The 14,667-nt window shown below is 48.6% G+C and overlaps 1 protein-coding gene and 1 non-coding gene across 2 annotated transcripts in view; both read left to right on the top strand.

The window, feature by feature from the left end:
- Positions 1-2,330: 2,330 nt before the first annotated feature.
- IARS1 (isoleucyl-tRNA synthetase 1) overlaps positions 2,331-14,667 on the top strand; it is a gene marked incomplete in the record, with an annotated part of 86,536 nt that continues 74,199 nt past the window's right edge. Inside the window, 3 exon segments of the mRNA XM_073591725.1 lie at positions 2,331-2,410; positions 11,276-11,402; positions 12,557-12,713. Coding sequence (XP_073447826.1) covers positions 2,401-2,410; positions 11,276-11,402; positions 12,557-12,713 — 294 coding nt within the window.
- On the top strand, positions 12,294-12,426 carry LOC141104095 (small nucleolar RNA SNORA84). The gene has a single exon (XR_012235475.1). It is a non-coding gene; the product is annotated as a small nucleolar RNA SNORA84 (small nucleolar RNA).

The raw sequence follows: 14,667 nt of genomic DNA, 5'->3' as shown, positions 1-14,667 counted from the left end.
AGATTGAGAAAGACATCACTTGCTTCCTGCAATGTGTTGAAAAGAATGGTGACTGGTTCACTTCCTGTTAAGATTCTACCCAGAATTCTCTGCTTGCTGACAACTTCCTTAGTTACACCTACATTAAACAAATAAACAGAGCTGCAGCAATACCAAAAATTAACGCTAGATGGAGCCTGCACACCACACCACAAGTTCGGTCACTGGTCTCAAGAATACTTTAACCTCATTCTGTTGAAAGATCTTGACCTCGACCTTACGGACACGATTATCCTTGCTTGGCAGTACTTTGGTGATCAAACCTAAAGGCCACATATTCCATAGTGTCTGGCAATCTTTCATGAGCACAACATCACCAGGTTTAAGATTAGGCTTTTCAGTGTGCCACTTTCTCCTTACTTGTAGATATATATTGTTCCCTCCACCGGTTCCAGAAGGTATTGGCAAGGGTTTGTACTTGTCTCCATTGACGTTTGTAAAGGTCCTTCTCACAAAACTCTCCAGCGGGAGCACCGGCAAGACTAGTCTTTTGCGTGAGTAACATGGCAGGTGTGAGGACCACTGGATGTTCAGAGTCACTTGAAATGGATGTAAAAGGTCTGGTGTTAATGATAGCTGTAACCTCTGCCATAAATGTCACTAAACATTAGTGAGTAAGCCTTGCAGTTCCTACTTGTAGGAAAATAGAATCAAGAATTCTGCAGGCTATGCCTATCATCTTATCCCAGACACCTCCCATGTGAGAAGAGTGAGGTGGGTTAATGATCCATGTGCAGTTTTGCTTTTCCAGCCTGGGTATGGTGTGTTCGAGAAGTGGTGCAAGTTCTGCTTTCCTCATTACGAACCCTATGTGGCATTGTCCTTTAGTGTCTATGGTTTTCAGGTAAGCTACAGCAGCAACTGCTGTAACAGAAGCATCCGAAAACACACAAAGTCTTTGCATCTGAACGTCAGCAGATGACAGAGGAGCATATGGTCGTGGAATTTTAAGGTTGGATAGAGCTGTTAGAGAGTCCTTCCACTCTAGCCATAGGTTCTTCTTGTCGGTGGGGAGAGGGTGATCCCAATCTAGTGACTCACAGATTAAGTCTCTCAGTAGTGCTTTACCCTGGATGGTGACAGGTGCTGCAAAGCCTAAGGGATCATACAGTCTATTTATGGTAGACAGGACACCTCTACGGGCAAAGGGTTCTTCTTCTGTGTTTACTTGGAAAGTAAACGTGTCAGATCTTAAGTCCCAAAGCAAACCAAGACTGCGTTGCATGGGAAGTGAGTCTGTGCCTAGATCTAAGTCCTTTAACTCGTTAGAATGATCTTGGACAGGAAAGGCTTCTAAAACTTTTCTACTGTTGGAAGAAATCTTGTGGAGTCTTAAGTTGGAACACGCAAGCATTGCCTGAGTTCTTTTGAGGAGACTGATTGCGGCTTAATTTGTGGGTAGTGATTTCAAGCAATCGTCTACATAGAAATCCTTGTCCACAAACTGTCTGACATCTGACCCATACTCTGACTCTCCCACTCTAGCATAATGTCTGAGGCCATATATAGCAACTGCAGGGGAAGGACTGTTGCCAAATATGTGCACCCTCATGTGGTATTCTGTGATTTCTTCAGAGGGGTTGTTGTCCCTGAACCAGAGGAACCTCAGAAAGAAAAAGAAAGAAAGAAAGAGACACCCTCATGCTTGGCGCTAGAATCAAACACCACTCTAATTGTCAGGTCACCTGTATCCAGGTGACAGATGCACCCCGTTGAGGTCAGAAGTGCACCGCTATGATAGTGGACCCTAAGGCTGACTGCTGCAGATGGAACTCAGGGTGGTTCAGGAAGGCAGGTCCCCTGGAGCACCAACACGGATCCCACAGTGAGTTAGAGCATAGATTCCTCAGGGCGCGGAGTCTAAGAGGCAGTTGGTGTTCACCAGAGCCTCTAGTGGTGAGGATGGACTGGGCTGCAACTGGCTCCAGGTCGCGGCCCCCAGGGTCTCCCAGCTCACGCTTACGGTAGGCTACAGGAGGATGGAGAGGAAACAGCAGCCCAGGACAGCAAGGAATAGTAAGGAGGTAGCCAAATGTCGGGCGACTAGCAGACAAGGACAACAGAGTACACGCCAAGGTTCAGGGTCACAGGCAAACAGGGATAGTCGGGGACACGCCAAAGGTCAGGGTCATGAGCAGACAGGAATAGTTAAGAACAGGCCAAAGTCGGTAACAGGAATCAGACGTAGGAAACACAGCAAGTACACACGGAGGCTAACACACAATGGTTGATCAGCACTGCTGGTTTGCAGTGCACAGGTTAATATAGGGTTTCCTGATAGGGCCTGGGGTGGGGCCATGTTTAGAGGAGAGGTTACAAAAGCAGTCAGGTGAGAGGTAGCTGGTCTCTAGAGAGGAATACATGGAGACAGGTGAGCTGACAAAGAAACTCTATTGCATAACCATGACACTAATCTGCCCTGGCTTCTTAGGGTGATAGACCCCAAATATGGGTAAGTACCAGCATTCCTCTGAGTCTTTGAGGTTTGGGGCTATCTCAGCATGACCATTCTGGAATATTTTCTCCATGAAGGAAAGTAAATGTTCTTTCCTCTCTGGTTTCCTTTGAAGACTGTGTCTTAGAGAAGTGAGACGTTTATATGCTAGTTCTCTATTGTTAGGCAAACGTCGTCTTTGTGGTCTAAAGGGAAGAGGTGCAACCCAGCTATTAGTCCCGTCTTTCTCCATACTCCTTTCCATAACTTCTAAGAAGAGCCTATCCCCAATGGACATTGCTACCTGGTTATCTTCCTTTGTTCTCTGGAACACTGTGCCTCCTAAGTCGCTTTGGTCGTTGTCATAGTTATTGCTGTCACAGAGGGGACGTAGGAAGGGAAGAGGTGCAGGCTTGTTGTGTGGTAGCTCCTTTATGAGGATGTGATTTTGACAGGGTTGGAAAAAAGTAGAACGAACATTCTCGAGGGTACTAGTGAGCAGGTTATTAACAGATGCCGGTTTGTGTGCACCTCCCAGGCAAACATCACCTAAAATGACCCACCCGAGATCCAGTTTTTGGGCATTTTTAGGACCGTTGATCAGTTTTCTTACTTTGTGGACTTGCAAGATATCCCTCCCTAGGAGTAAGATTATCTGAGCCTGATCATCTAGTTCTGGTATGAGATGTGCTATGTGACTCAAGTGAGTCTGGTGAGCTGCTGCGTCTGGTGTGGGAATCTCTGATCTGTTGTCTGGCATCTGGTTGCACTCTATTATGTTCGGTAGGGGTAGGCATGTCTTACCATCCATAGATTCAATTTGTAGGCCATCAGCTCTTCTAGTCCTAAGGGAGTAAGGGCTGCTGGGGCCTTTAAGGTTTAGAATGTCAAAAAACATAGATCTAGCTAGTGACTTGTTACTTTGATCATCCAAGATGACGTAGAGCTTGACTGCTTTGTCTCTGCGTCCTTTTGGATAAACTCTCACGAGGCAGATTTTAGAGCAAGATCTGCCACCTGTACTTCTTTTGCAAACTTCAGTACATTGTGAAGTGATTACTATGGCGTCTGTGCTAGAGTCTTTGGTCTCTCCTCCTTGTCCCTATGAACAGGTGGGAAAGTTCTTGGAGTAGGCCTTGGGTGTAGAGCTGTGTTGTGCTCTGTGCTGTCACATTCTGTACATTCTGACCTTACAGCCCTTGGCGAAATGTGTGGACGAAGAGCAGCACTTGTAACAGATGTTGTTCTCTTTGAGGAAAGCTTTGCAATCCTGGATGGTCTTTGTCCTGAAGGCTCTGCATTTCAGAAGAGGATGTGGCATCTTATGTAGAAGGCAGAACTTACCAGGGTCGTTGTCTTGATCCTCTGCAAATCTGTGGGAAGAAATGTTAGTTTTGTGCACTGCTACTGGAGCTCTGAGCTGTTTAGGGCCAGAAGAAGTGGTATACGACACTGGAAAAAAATGAAGCTGGGGTCATATTTCATTCCTGCTGGTCTGTCTACAAAGTCCACAAACTCACTAAAGGGTGGAAAAGGCACATTGTGTTTTTGTTTGTAGTTACAGCCATGAGTAATCCATCTTTTGTGTAACTCATAAGGAAGTTTTTGTGCTAAGGAGCTAATAGCTCTAGCAGAGTCAAGATAAGAAACGTCAGGTAAGTCTCCTTCTGCTTTAGCAACTTGTTTTTTTTGCTACTTCAGTTCTTTTGGGGTACTTAATTCACCTTGTCGGTTCATTCTATTCCCCGCTCACAATCACATCATTGTAGCTCTTATTCCCTTATTTTTTTTTTTTATTTATATTATGCAATCTCCCCTTTCCCCCTTATTTTTGTATTGAAAATTTATATAGTGTATGTAAATACATTTGTTCCCCCGTACCATCACTGAGTCTTATACCTCCCCCCCCCTTGCCCCCCCTCCATCCCCCCCAAGCCCCTCTATCTACCAGCTATGATTCCGGACCTTTCTCTCGATTTCTCTTCAGTGTTCCTCTTGTTAATTACCTATATTTTTCTTCTGTTCCCTTTCTATTCTCGTCCCTAAGCTCCCATGACTTCGGCGTATCTCATTGTTAGGTTGAATTTAACCCATTCCTGCCATTTTTCCCCGTAGGCTTCCAAACCTTCACTATCGCTGAACCTCAGATACTCCAAGTTTTGAATCTCGTTTACTTTATTGCACCAGTTCCTCATTTTGGGTCTTAATGGTTCCTTCCAATGTTTAGGTATAAGACTTTACTGTAGTGACGTGTACCCGGCGCAATATTTGTTTGATCTCTTCTTTGTTTAGAGATGTTCTGAGTTCGGTCTCCCATTTTTCAATATACGATGGTATCTCTGGTCCTATCTTTTCCAAAAGTACTCTATATATATATCTTTGAAATCATCCTCTTATTTCCCTTATCGACACAGGTATCCCAACCACAACACTACCTGCTTTAGCAACTTGTAACTCCATACACAGGTCACTGAATTCTCTGAGTCTTTGGTAACCTCTGCTAGATATTTTTGGGAAGTCTTCTATCCTTTTAAACAGTGTACTCTCTATCGCCTCTGGTGAGCCATAACATCTATCCAGTCTGTTCCAGATGTTTGCAAGGCCTATCTCAGGGTGGTTTATATTAATGTCTCTGATCCTTTTGACATGTTCAGCGGAATCTTTGCCAAGCCACTTTACGAGGAGTTCTATCTGTTCCCTGCAGGATAGATCTAGACCTTGAAAGACACTCTGGACAGCGGATCGCCACGCCCTGTAGTGTTGAGGGGCGATCACTAAATTTGACAAGTCCTTGGGTAACTAACTCTCTTTTGGCCAGGAACTTGGCAAAAGTCTTCAGTAGCCTGAATGGCATTGGGGTAGGCTGCTGGTGTATTGTGGTGCGGTGTAAAGGCATATCTGGTAAAAGTCTCCTCCTTCGGCACGATGGGTTCAAACTTGCATAAGGTTGGCAGTTCGTACCTGTTTGTTACATACACCTTTGGAGTGAAGACTGGTGTTTGTGGTTGTATGAAGGCTGGGTACCTTGTGCAGTAGTAGGTTTGCTTGGAACTGGAAAGTCTGGAACTCTGTCAGATTTGTCTTGCTTGTAGCACTGAGTCCCAGGTCATCTTGTTGCTGCTTTATTTGATGTGACTCACTGACGTCATGTTTGATTTCTTGTTGTGGGATGCTGCTTGGGTCACAGTGCTGGTAGACATAATCTAATGTGTGTTGCGAAGAATCTTGTTGGTCCTCTTCTAGACCCGGTATGCTGCTGCCTAGTCTTGGCTCATCATAGACGGCTGCTTCTAAAGCTTCTGAAATGGCGGCGGCAGCGTCTCTTTCTACTGCCAGCTTCTCCATGTTAACTTCTAAGATAGCTTGCTGCAATTTCAGAGATGCTTCCTGCTGGGCTAGCTCTTCTTCCAGGCGTATTCTTTCCATCTCTCTTTCTTGCTCCAAGCGTACTCTTTCCCTCTCTCTCTCTTGCTCCCGTCTCACCTTTTCTTTTTTCATCTGCAACTCTTGGCCTGCGAATGCAGCCCTGGCTTTTGAACAGGCGATAGCTGCTGCATTTGCGACAGATGACTTAGATGAGCTTGCTCATGAACGTGTTTTGTAAGAAGATGTCCCACTGTGAGACATGGCTGCGGGGAAGAAGCTGTCTTGTTGTATAGAGACTGTTCTAGTGTCGTTGCTGCTTGACAGAGCGTGTCTCTGCGTAGCGTGGCTGCTTGCTTTGCCTGCCGCAGGCCTGGTTTCTGACTGTATGGGTACTGCGTAGCCCCGGGCTGTACAGACTTCCGAAGTCGGCTTATCTTCCCTTCAGAGGTCAGCTTAAAAATTTCACTGTTCTGTCTCTGGGACTGCTAACTAAACCTTCTTATCCCAATAACTTCAGATACCATATTTCTTTGATCTCAGTTTTATTAGAACAAGGCAGGTGAAACTACAAAATAACAGAAATAGACTTCAATAAGTACAATATGACATACAATACAGCATACATTGCAGAAACAACGATGTACAATACAAGATGTGATAGTAAAAACTTACTTTTTAAGTTCTCTAAGGGGTGATGGCGATAGATTGAGAAAGACATGACTTACTTCCTGCAATGTGTTGAAAAGAATGGTGGCTGGTTCACTTCCTGTTAAGATTCCGCCCAGAATTCCCTGTTTGCTGACAACTTCCTTAGTTACACCTACATTAAACAAACAGAGCAGCAGCAATACCAAAAAGGAACGCTAGATGGAGCCTGCACACCACATATGATTGTCTTAAAGTGGGGTTCCACCCAAAAAAACAAAAATACATGAAAAATCCTAAAAAACAAAAAAAATTTGGATATTTTTTTTTTTTTAACTTACCTCTAAATGCCTTTTGCTAGGGGGTCCCTCGTAGTCTGCCCCTTCCAGTGCCTGGGCTGGTGACATCACTTCCCCCTTCGGCACAGGAAGGGCTCCGCTCTGCTCCCTCCTGTCAATCATCTGGGACCCATTACAGGTCCCAGGTGACTAAGCGGCCAATCGCAGCGCGCGGCGCCGCTCGCGCATGCGCAGTGGGTGCTAGGCTGTGAAGCCACAGCCCGACACCCACAGTTGCAATGCCGGCGCCACTGAATGGAGGGGGAGACGAGTGGGGCTTCGATCCCCCGCATCGCTGGACCCTGGGACAGGTAAGTGTCCAATTAAAAGTCAGCAGCTGCAGTATTTGTAGCTGCTGACTTTTAATTTTTTTTTTTTTTTTTACTGGACACCCTGGGTGGAACTCCTCTTGAAGTAAATTACACATTTTGCATGTAAATTTAACAACACAGGTACAAGCAGCCAGTATAAAACATCTGGTGGACAGAACAGCCGCCGAACACAGACCCAGCCAGCTCCGTGATACACAGGAGGAGGAGGAGAGAGAGAAAGAGCGGAGCGCTGCAGCCGCAACTCAAAGCAGCCCCAGGGCAGGCGGCCTACCAGGAAATTTTGCCGGTATCTCTGTAGGCCAGACCGGCCCTGGCTGGGGTCGCTTTGCAGGCGGGGCCCCCCCAGACAAGTGGGGCCCCCTGGGCAACTGCCCAGCGTGCCCAATGCGAGAAGACGGCCCTGAGCTCCACCTAAAATACGCTTTCAATGTTCAGTGATAGGTTGACCTCCAGCACCGGATGGGGTGACAGGCTCAGTAATCTCCCTGTACACACAGCTTTCCATTGAAAGAGAGGACGAAGAGCACACGCACCTCACTACGCATCCCTGCTGAGCCCCTCCCCCGTGTCACTTCATCAACAATGCCATTGTCCCTGGGAAACCAAGGTTTAAACAAGCGCAACACGGATCATTCTTAAAAAATGTACACCTCGGACATATTCCTCTGACTTTATAATCGTTATTCTCTGAGGGATTTGGTCCTCTGATTGTAGATATATTATTTCTACTCTTATTTGTATTCTCACACACATAGGCACCTCTTTGGTGTTTAGTTCCACTTTCAGTGCTGCACCATTCACCAATCAGCATCCCTGCTGATCAGGTTATAAAACACCCACCAATCACCGCACAGACCGCAGTGGCCCCGCCCTCCAAAAAATAGCAAAACTGTTTCCTGCGGAGCCCTGCCCACTAACCAATCACAACACTGCACCCTGCCGATCCCCCTCTCTCTGACTAATTACATCAGGAGCCTTGGGGAGCCCCGCCCTCCACTGAACTAAAGCGGGTCTGTAGTAGGTGAACTCTGCGGTGTCCCGCCCAGAGGAAGAAACACGAAGAACACTGAACCAGGCGGTGTACACCCGCCGCCATCTTCCTACACCCAACCCGACACACAGAGCCTCGCCCATCGCCTTCTAGGGGACGGAGGAGGCGGGACGTCCCGGGAGGTGTGATGGCGGGGCGGGGTTTCGCTTTCAGCTATTTCCTCTTCCTCTCACGCTTTCCTGTCATTGCATCAGAGAGCCGGGTGTAAGGGTGAGAGCGGAGCCCGGGGAGGGTGACATGGGGGAGGGCGGGGCTTCACCACCGGGATACACCCCCGGGCGTCAGACAATCCTGTACACCCCAATATGTTCCCTGTACACCCCATAGCCCCCAATATGTTCCCTGTACACCCCATAGCCCCCAATATGTTCCCTGTACACCCCATAGCCCCCAATATGTTCCCTGTACACCCCATAGCCCCCAATATGTTCCCTGTACACCTTATAGACCCCAATATGTCCCCTGTACACCCCATAGACCCCAAAATGTCCCACCTGTACACCCCAATATGTCCCCTGTACACCCCAATATGTCCCCTGTACACCCCATAGCCCCCAATATGTCCCCTGTACACCCCATAGACCCCAAAATGTTCCCTGTACACCCCATAGACCCCAATATGTCCCACCTCTACACCCCAATATGTCCCCTGTACACCCCAATATTTTCCCTGTAAACCCCAATATGTTCCCTGTACACCCCATAGCCCCCAATATGTTCCCTGTACACCCCATAGACCCCAATATGTCCCCTTTACACCCCATAGACCCCAATACGTCCCACCTGTACACCCCAATATGTCCCCTGTACACCTTATAGACCCCAATATGTCCCCTGTACACCCCATAGACCCCAATATGTCCCCTGTACACCCCATAGACCCCAAAATGTCCCCTGTACACCCCATAGACCCCAATATGTCCCCTGTACACCCCATAGACCCCAGTATGTCCCACCTGTACACCCCAATATGTCCCACCCAACATATGTGTGTCCCCCCGTACACCCCATAGACCCCAATGTGCCCCTGTACACCCCATAGACCCCAATGTGCCCCTGTACACCCCATAGACCCCAATGTGCCCCTGTACACCCCATAGACCCCACAATGTCCCCTGTACACCCCAATATGTCCCACCCAACATGTGTGTCCCCCCGTACACCCCATAGACCCCAAATGTGTCCCCCCGTACACCCCATAGACCCCATTATGTCCCCTGGACACCCCATAGACCCCAATATGTCCCCTGTACACCCCATAGACGTCCTCGGTACACCCTGTAGACCCCAATGTCCCCTGTACACCTGATAGACTCCAATATGTCCCACCCAACATATGTGTCCCCTGTACACCCCAATATGTCCCACCCAACATATGTGTGTCCTCCGTACACCCCATAAACCCCAGTATGTCCCCTGGACACTCCATAGACCCCAATATGTCCCCTGTACACCCTGTAGACCCCAATGTCTCCTGTACACCCCATAGACCCCAATATGTCCCACCCAACATGTGTCCCCGTTACACTCCATAGACCCCAATGTGACCCCTGTGCACCCCATAGACCCCCAATATTTCCCACCCAAGATATGTGCGTGATTATACCCCTCCTTCACATTTGTGCACCCCAAAGTGTCCCAACCTCCTCCTCATATATCCTAACCCCCTCGCCCTATGTACCCACATATGTCCCACCCCCTCGCCCTATGTACCCACATATGTCCCAACCTGCTCGCCCTATGTTCCCCCCCATATGTCCCAACCCCCCTCGCCCTATGTCCCCCCCCCATATGTCCCAACCCCCCTCGCCCTATGTTCCCCCCCATATGTCCCAACCCCCCTCGCCCTATGTTCCCCCCCATATGTCCCAATCCCCCTCGCCCTATGTTCCCCCCCATATGTCCTAACCCCCCGAGCCCTATGTTCTCCCCCCCGTATGTCCTAACCCCCCGAGCCCTATGTTCTCCCCCCCGTATGTCCTAACCCCCCGAGCCCTATGTTCTCCCCCCCGTATGTCCTAACCCCCCGAGCCCTATGTTCTCCCCCCCGTATGTCCCAACCCCCCGAGCCCTATGTTCTCCCCCCCCGTATGTCCCAACCCCCCCCGAGCCCTATGTTCCCTCCCCATATGTCCCAACCCTCTCGCTCTATGTTCCCCCCCGAGCCCTATGTTCTCCCCCCCCATATGTCCCGAGCCCTATGTTCCCCCCCCATATGTCCAAACCCCCCTCGCCCTATGTACTCCGATATATCCCCCCCAAATCCTGTAACAACACTGTATGCAACCACCCCCCCTTCCTAGCATCTGCATATGTGCCCCCCTTCAGTATGAAGCATCGTATCCCCCACTCCTGAATACCCCAATATGATGTGTACTCTTAATATAAGGATTACCCCCGTAATGCGCCCCCCCCCCCCCATTATGAGATACTATATACTGAAAAGAAGTTGTGGGAGGGGTATCTCTATTGACGCCAATACCCTATATCGGGGGGGGGGGGGGGGTATCCGAAATACATACAACCCCCCTCACTGTATTGTTGTCATTCCCCCCCCCCCCCCCCCAGAGGTGCAGTATCCTTTTAACAATGGTTTTTATTGAAATGTTTGTATTTGCATAAACACAACCAAACAAAAAAAGAAAGTTGCGATGTAAAATACACTTACTATCATGTTACATTCTATTACATTATGTAGAGATGTAAATAGCCAGCCCTACATTAGCATATTCTTATTCTCACATTCAAAAACATAGAACTCGGAAAGCACTTATTTAGGATTGCAACACATCACTTGTTATTTAACAGGACATCTGTCTCGCCACGGCCTCCAGCCTCCATATTCTCACCGATTATATGACTTGGAATGACCCACCTCAATTCTCACGTTTGAGCGACCATCTCATGATTGTATTATACAACTTGCTGCCGTGTCCTTTTTGGTGTTTTAGAGTAGCGGAGGCTGGGGGGGAAAATGTGTAGTAGTAAACAGTGGTCAGTGATTGGTGGCCTTGCTGTACCACAGGGGAGGTTATCCTTCTCAGGTGTGACTCCTGTGTTCCTCATGCAGGCTCCACAATGGATCATCAAGTTCCAGAGACAATAAATTTCGCGGCTGAGGAGGAGAAGATTCTGGAACTGTGGAAATCTCTGGACTGTTTCCAGGAGTGTCTAAAACAATCCAAGAATAAACCCAGGTGAGACCATGGCTGCTGCACTCACACAATAATAAACCCAGGTGAGACCATGGCTGCTCCATCCACACAATAATAAACCCAGGTGAGACCATGGCTGCTCCTTCTCACAATAATAAACCCAGGTAAGACCATGGCTGCTCCTCCCTCACAAGAATAAACCCAAGTGGGACCGTTGCTCCTCCTTCACAATAATAAACCCAGGTGAGACCATGGCTGCTCATCCCACACAATAATAGACCCATGTGAGACCATGGCTGCTGCACCCACACAATAATAAACCGAGGTGGGACTATAGCTGCTCCTCCCTCACAATAATAAACCCAAGTGAGACCATGGCTGCTCCTCCCTCACAATAATAAACCCAGGTGAGACCATGGCTGCTCCGCCCACACAATAATAAACCCAGGTGAGACCATGGTTGCTCCTCCCTCACAATAATAAATCCAGGTGAGACCATGGCTGCTCCTCCCTCACAAGAATAAACCCAAGTGGGACCATTGCTTCTCCCTCACAATAATAAACCCAGGTGAGACCATGGCTGCTTTGCCCACACAATAATAAATCCAGGTGAGACCATGGCTGCTTTGCCCACACAATAATAAACCCAGGTGAGACCATGGCTGCTCTGCCCACACAATAATAAACCCAGGTGAGACCATGGCTGCTCCGCCCACACAATAATAAACCCAGGTGAGACCATGGCTGCTCATCCCACACAATAATAAACTCAGGTGAGACCATGGCTGCTCATCCCACACAATAATAAACCCAGGTGAGATCATGGCTGCTCCTCCCTCACAAGAATAAACCCATGTGAGACCATGTAGAGATGGGCCTACTGATGTCCCATGCAATTTCTGGGTGCTCTGGCACTTGGCCACCATGTATAATGCCCTGTGGTTGCTGGATCTGTATGATGTTACTGCACTCCAGCGTATGATGAAGGGCGCACATTAATACTGTGATGTTAGCATGGGGTATGATGTTGCTGTGCTGTCCCCATAGCCCGGTCACAGTGACATGTACCAGGACAGGAGGGCATGCGATGGTCCCTTATTGGCTAAGACCCTGTCTATGGATCTGTTCACCTCCTATTTGTAGTACAGAGTTTTGTGGACAGGGGAAGATTTAAATCTTCTATCTCTCACCCACAGATACACCTTCTACGATGGCCCGCCGTTTGCCACCGGACTTCCACACTACGGTCATATTCTGGCCGGCACTATAAAGGACATTGTCACAAGGTTTGCTCACCAGAGTGGATTCTATGTGGAGAGACGCTTCGGCTGGGATTGTCACGGCCTGCCAGTGGTAAGTTGTCCTAGAATGAACCTACTACAGTGATCTTCACACTGAGGATTCTGGGAGGGAAGAATGGAAGCAAGGAGGGAGCTATGATGTACAGCTCAGATGAATGAAGCATCAGTCAGTAACATTATAGTGTCAGCCTTTGCTCCTGTCTACTTGTGTAACATTGTAGCTCCAGCCTCTGCCTACTACTTCTTGTGTAACATTGTAGCTCCAGCCTCTGCCCCCCTCCACCTCCTAGTGTAACATTGTAGTTCATTCTTCTGCCACCTCCTCCTTGTGTAACGTAGCTCCAGCCTCTGCTGCGTCCACCTCTTCGTGTAACATTGTAGTTCATTCCTCTGCCACCACCTCCTTGTGCAACATTGTAGCTCCAGTTTCTGCCACCTCCTCTTCATGTAACACTGTAGCTTCATCCTCTACCCGCCTCCACCTCCTCGTGTAACATTGTAGTTCCAGCCTCTGCCGCTTCATCGTGTAATATTAAATATCCAGCCTCTGCTGCCTCCTCCTTGTGTAACATTGTAGCTCCAGTTTCCTCCTCCTCCTCCTCCTCCTCCTCCTCCTCCCTCTTCTTTCCTCCTCCCTCTTCTTTCCTCCTCCCTCTTCTTTCCTCCTCCCTCCTCTTTCCTCTTTCCTCTTTCCTCCTCCCTCCTCTTTCCTCCTTCCTCCTCCCTCCTCCCTCCTCTTTCCTCCTCCCTCCTCTTTCCTCCTCCCTCCTCTTTCCTCCTCCCTCCTCTTTCCTCCTCCCTCCTCTTTCCTCCTCCCTCCTCTTTTCTCCTCCCTCCTTTTCTCCTCCCTCCTTCCCTTTTCCTCCTCCTTTCTCTTTCCTCCTCCTCCTTTCTCTTTCCTCCTCCTCCTTTCTCTTTCCTCCTCCTCCTTTCTCTTTCCTCCTCCTCCTTTCTCTTTCCTCCTCCTCCTTTCTCTTTCCTCCTCCTCCTCCTCCTCCTTTCTCTTTCCTCCTCCTCCTCCTCCTCCTTTCTCTTTCCTCCTCCTCCTCCTCCTCCTCCTTTCTCTTTCCTCCTCCTCCTCCTCCTCCTTTCTCTTTCCTCCTCCTCCTCCTCCTTTCTCTTTCCTCCTCCTCCTCCTCCTTTCTTTTTCCTCTTTCCTCCTCGTGTAACATTGTAGCTCCAGTTTCCCTCCTTGTCCTCGTGTAACATTGTGGTATCAGTTTCCACCTTGTCCTCCTCCTCGTGTAACATTGAAGCACCAGTTTCCACCACCTCCGCATTAAACATTGTATTGTCAGCCTTTGTCATCTCCACCTTGAGTAACATTGTAGCTCCAGCCTCTGCCCCCTCCACCTCCTCGTGTAATATTCAAGTTACAGCCTCTGCTGCCTCCTCCTTGTGTAACATTGTAGCTCTAGTTTCCTCCTCCCCCCCCTTTCCTCCTCCCCCCTCTTTCTCTTCTCCTCCTCCTCCTCCTCTTTCCTCCTCCTCCTTCCTCTCTCCTCCTCTTTCCTCTTTCCTCTTTCCTCTTTTCTTCTCCCTCCTCCCTCCTCCCTCCTCCCTCCTCCCTCCTCCCTCCTCCCTCCTCCCTCCTCCCTCTTTCCTCTTTCCTCTTTCCTCTTTCCTCTTTCCTCTTCCTCTTTCCTCTTTCCTCTTTCCTCTTTCCTCTTTCCTCTTTCCTCTTTCCTCTTTCCTCTTTCCTCTTTCCTCTTTCCTCTTTCCTCCTCCCTCTTTCCTCCACCTCCTTATGTAACATTGTGGTATCAGTTTCCACCTTGTCCTCCTACTCATGTAACATTGTAGCACCAGTTTCCACCACCTCCACATTAAACATTGTACTGTCAGACTTTGCCACCAGTTTGAGACCCCTGATCTTGAGTAACACTGTAGTACCAGCCTCTGTTTCCTCCTCCTCTTGGTGTAACTTAATAGAACAAGCCTACAATATGCTTTCCATTTGATTTCCCTCATTATTATAACAGTAGCAGCAAGGGAAGGCTAGAACC

This window comes from Aquarana catesbeiana, linkage group LG07, assembly GCF_042186555.1.
Source record: "Aquarana catesbeiana isolate 2022-GZ linkage group LG07, ASM4218655v1, whole genome shotgun sequence".
Taxonomy (NCBI): Eukaryota; Metazoa; Chordata; class Amphibia; order Anura; family Ranidae; genus Aquarana; species Aquarana catesbeiana.
The sequence above is the reverse complement of the archived record's forward strand: the minus strand, read 5'-3'. Positions and strand labels throughout refer to the sequence as shown.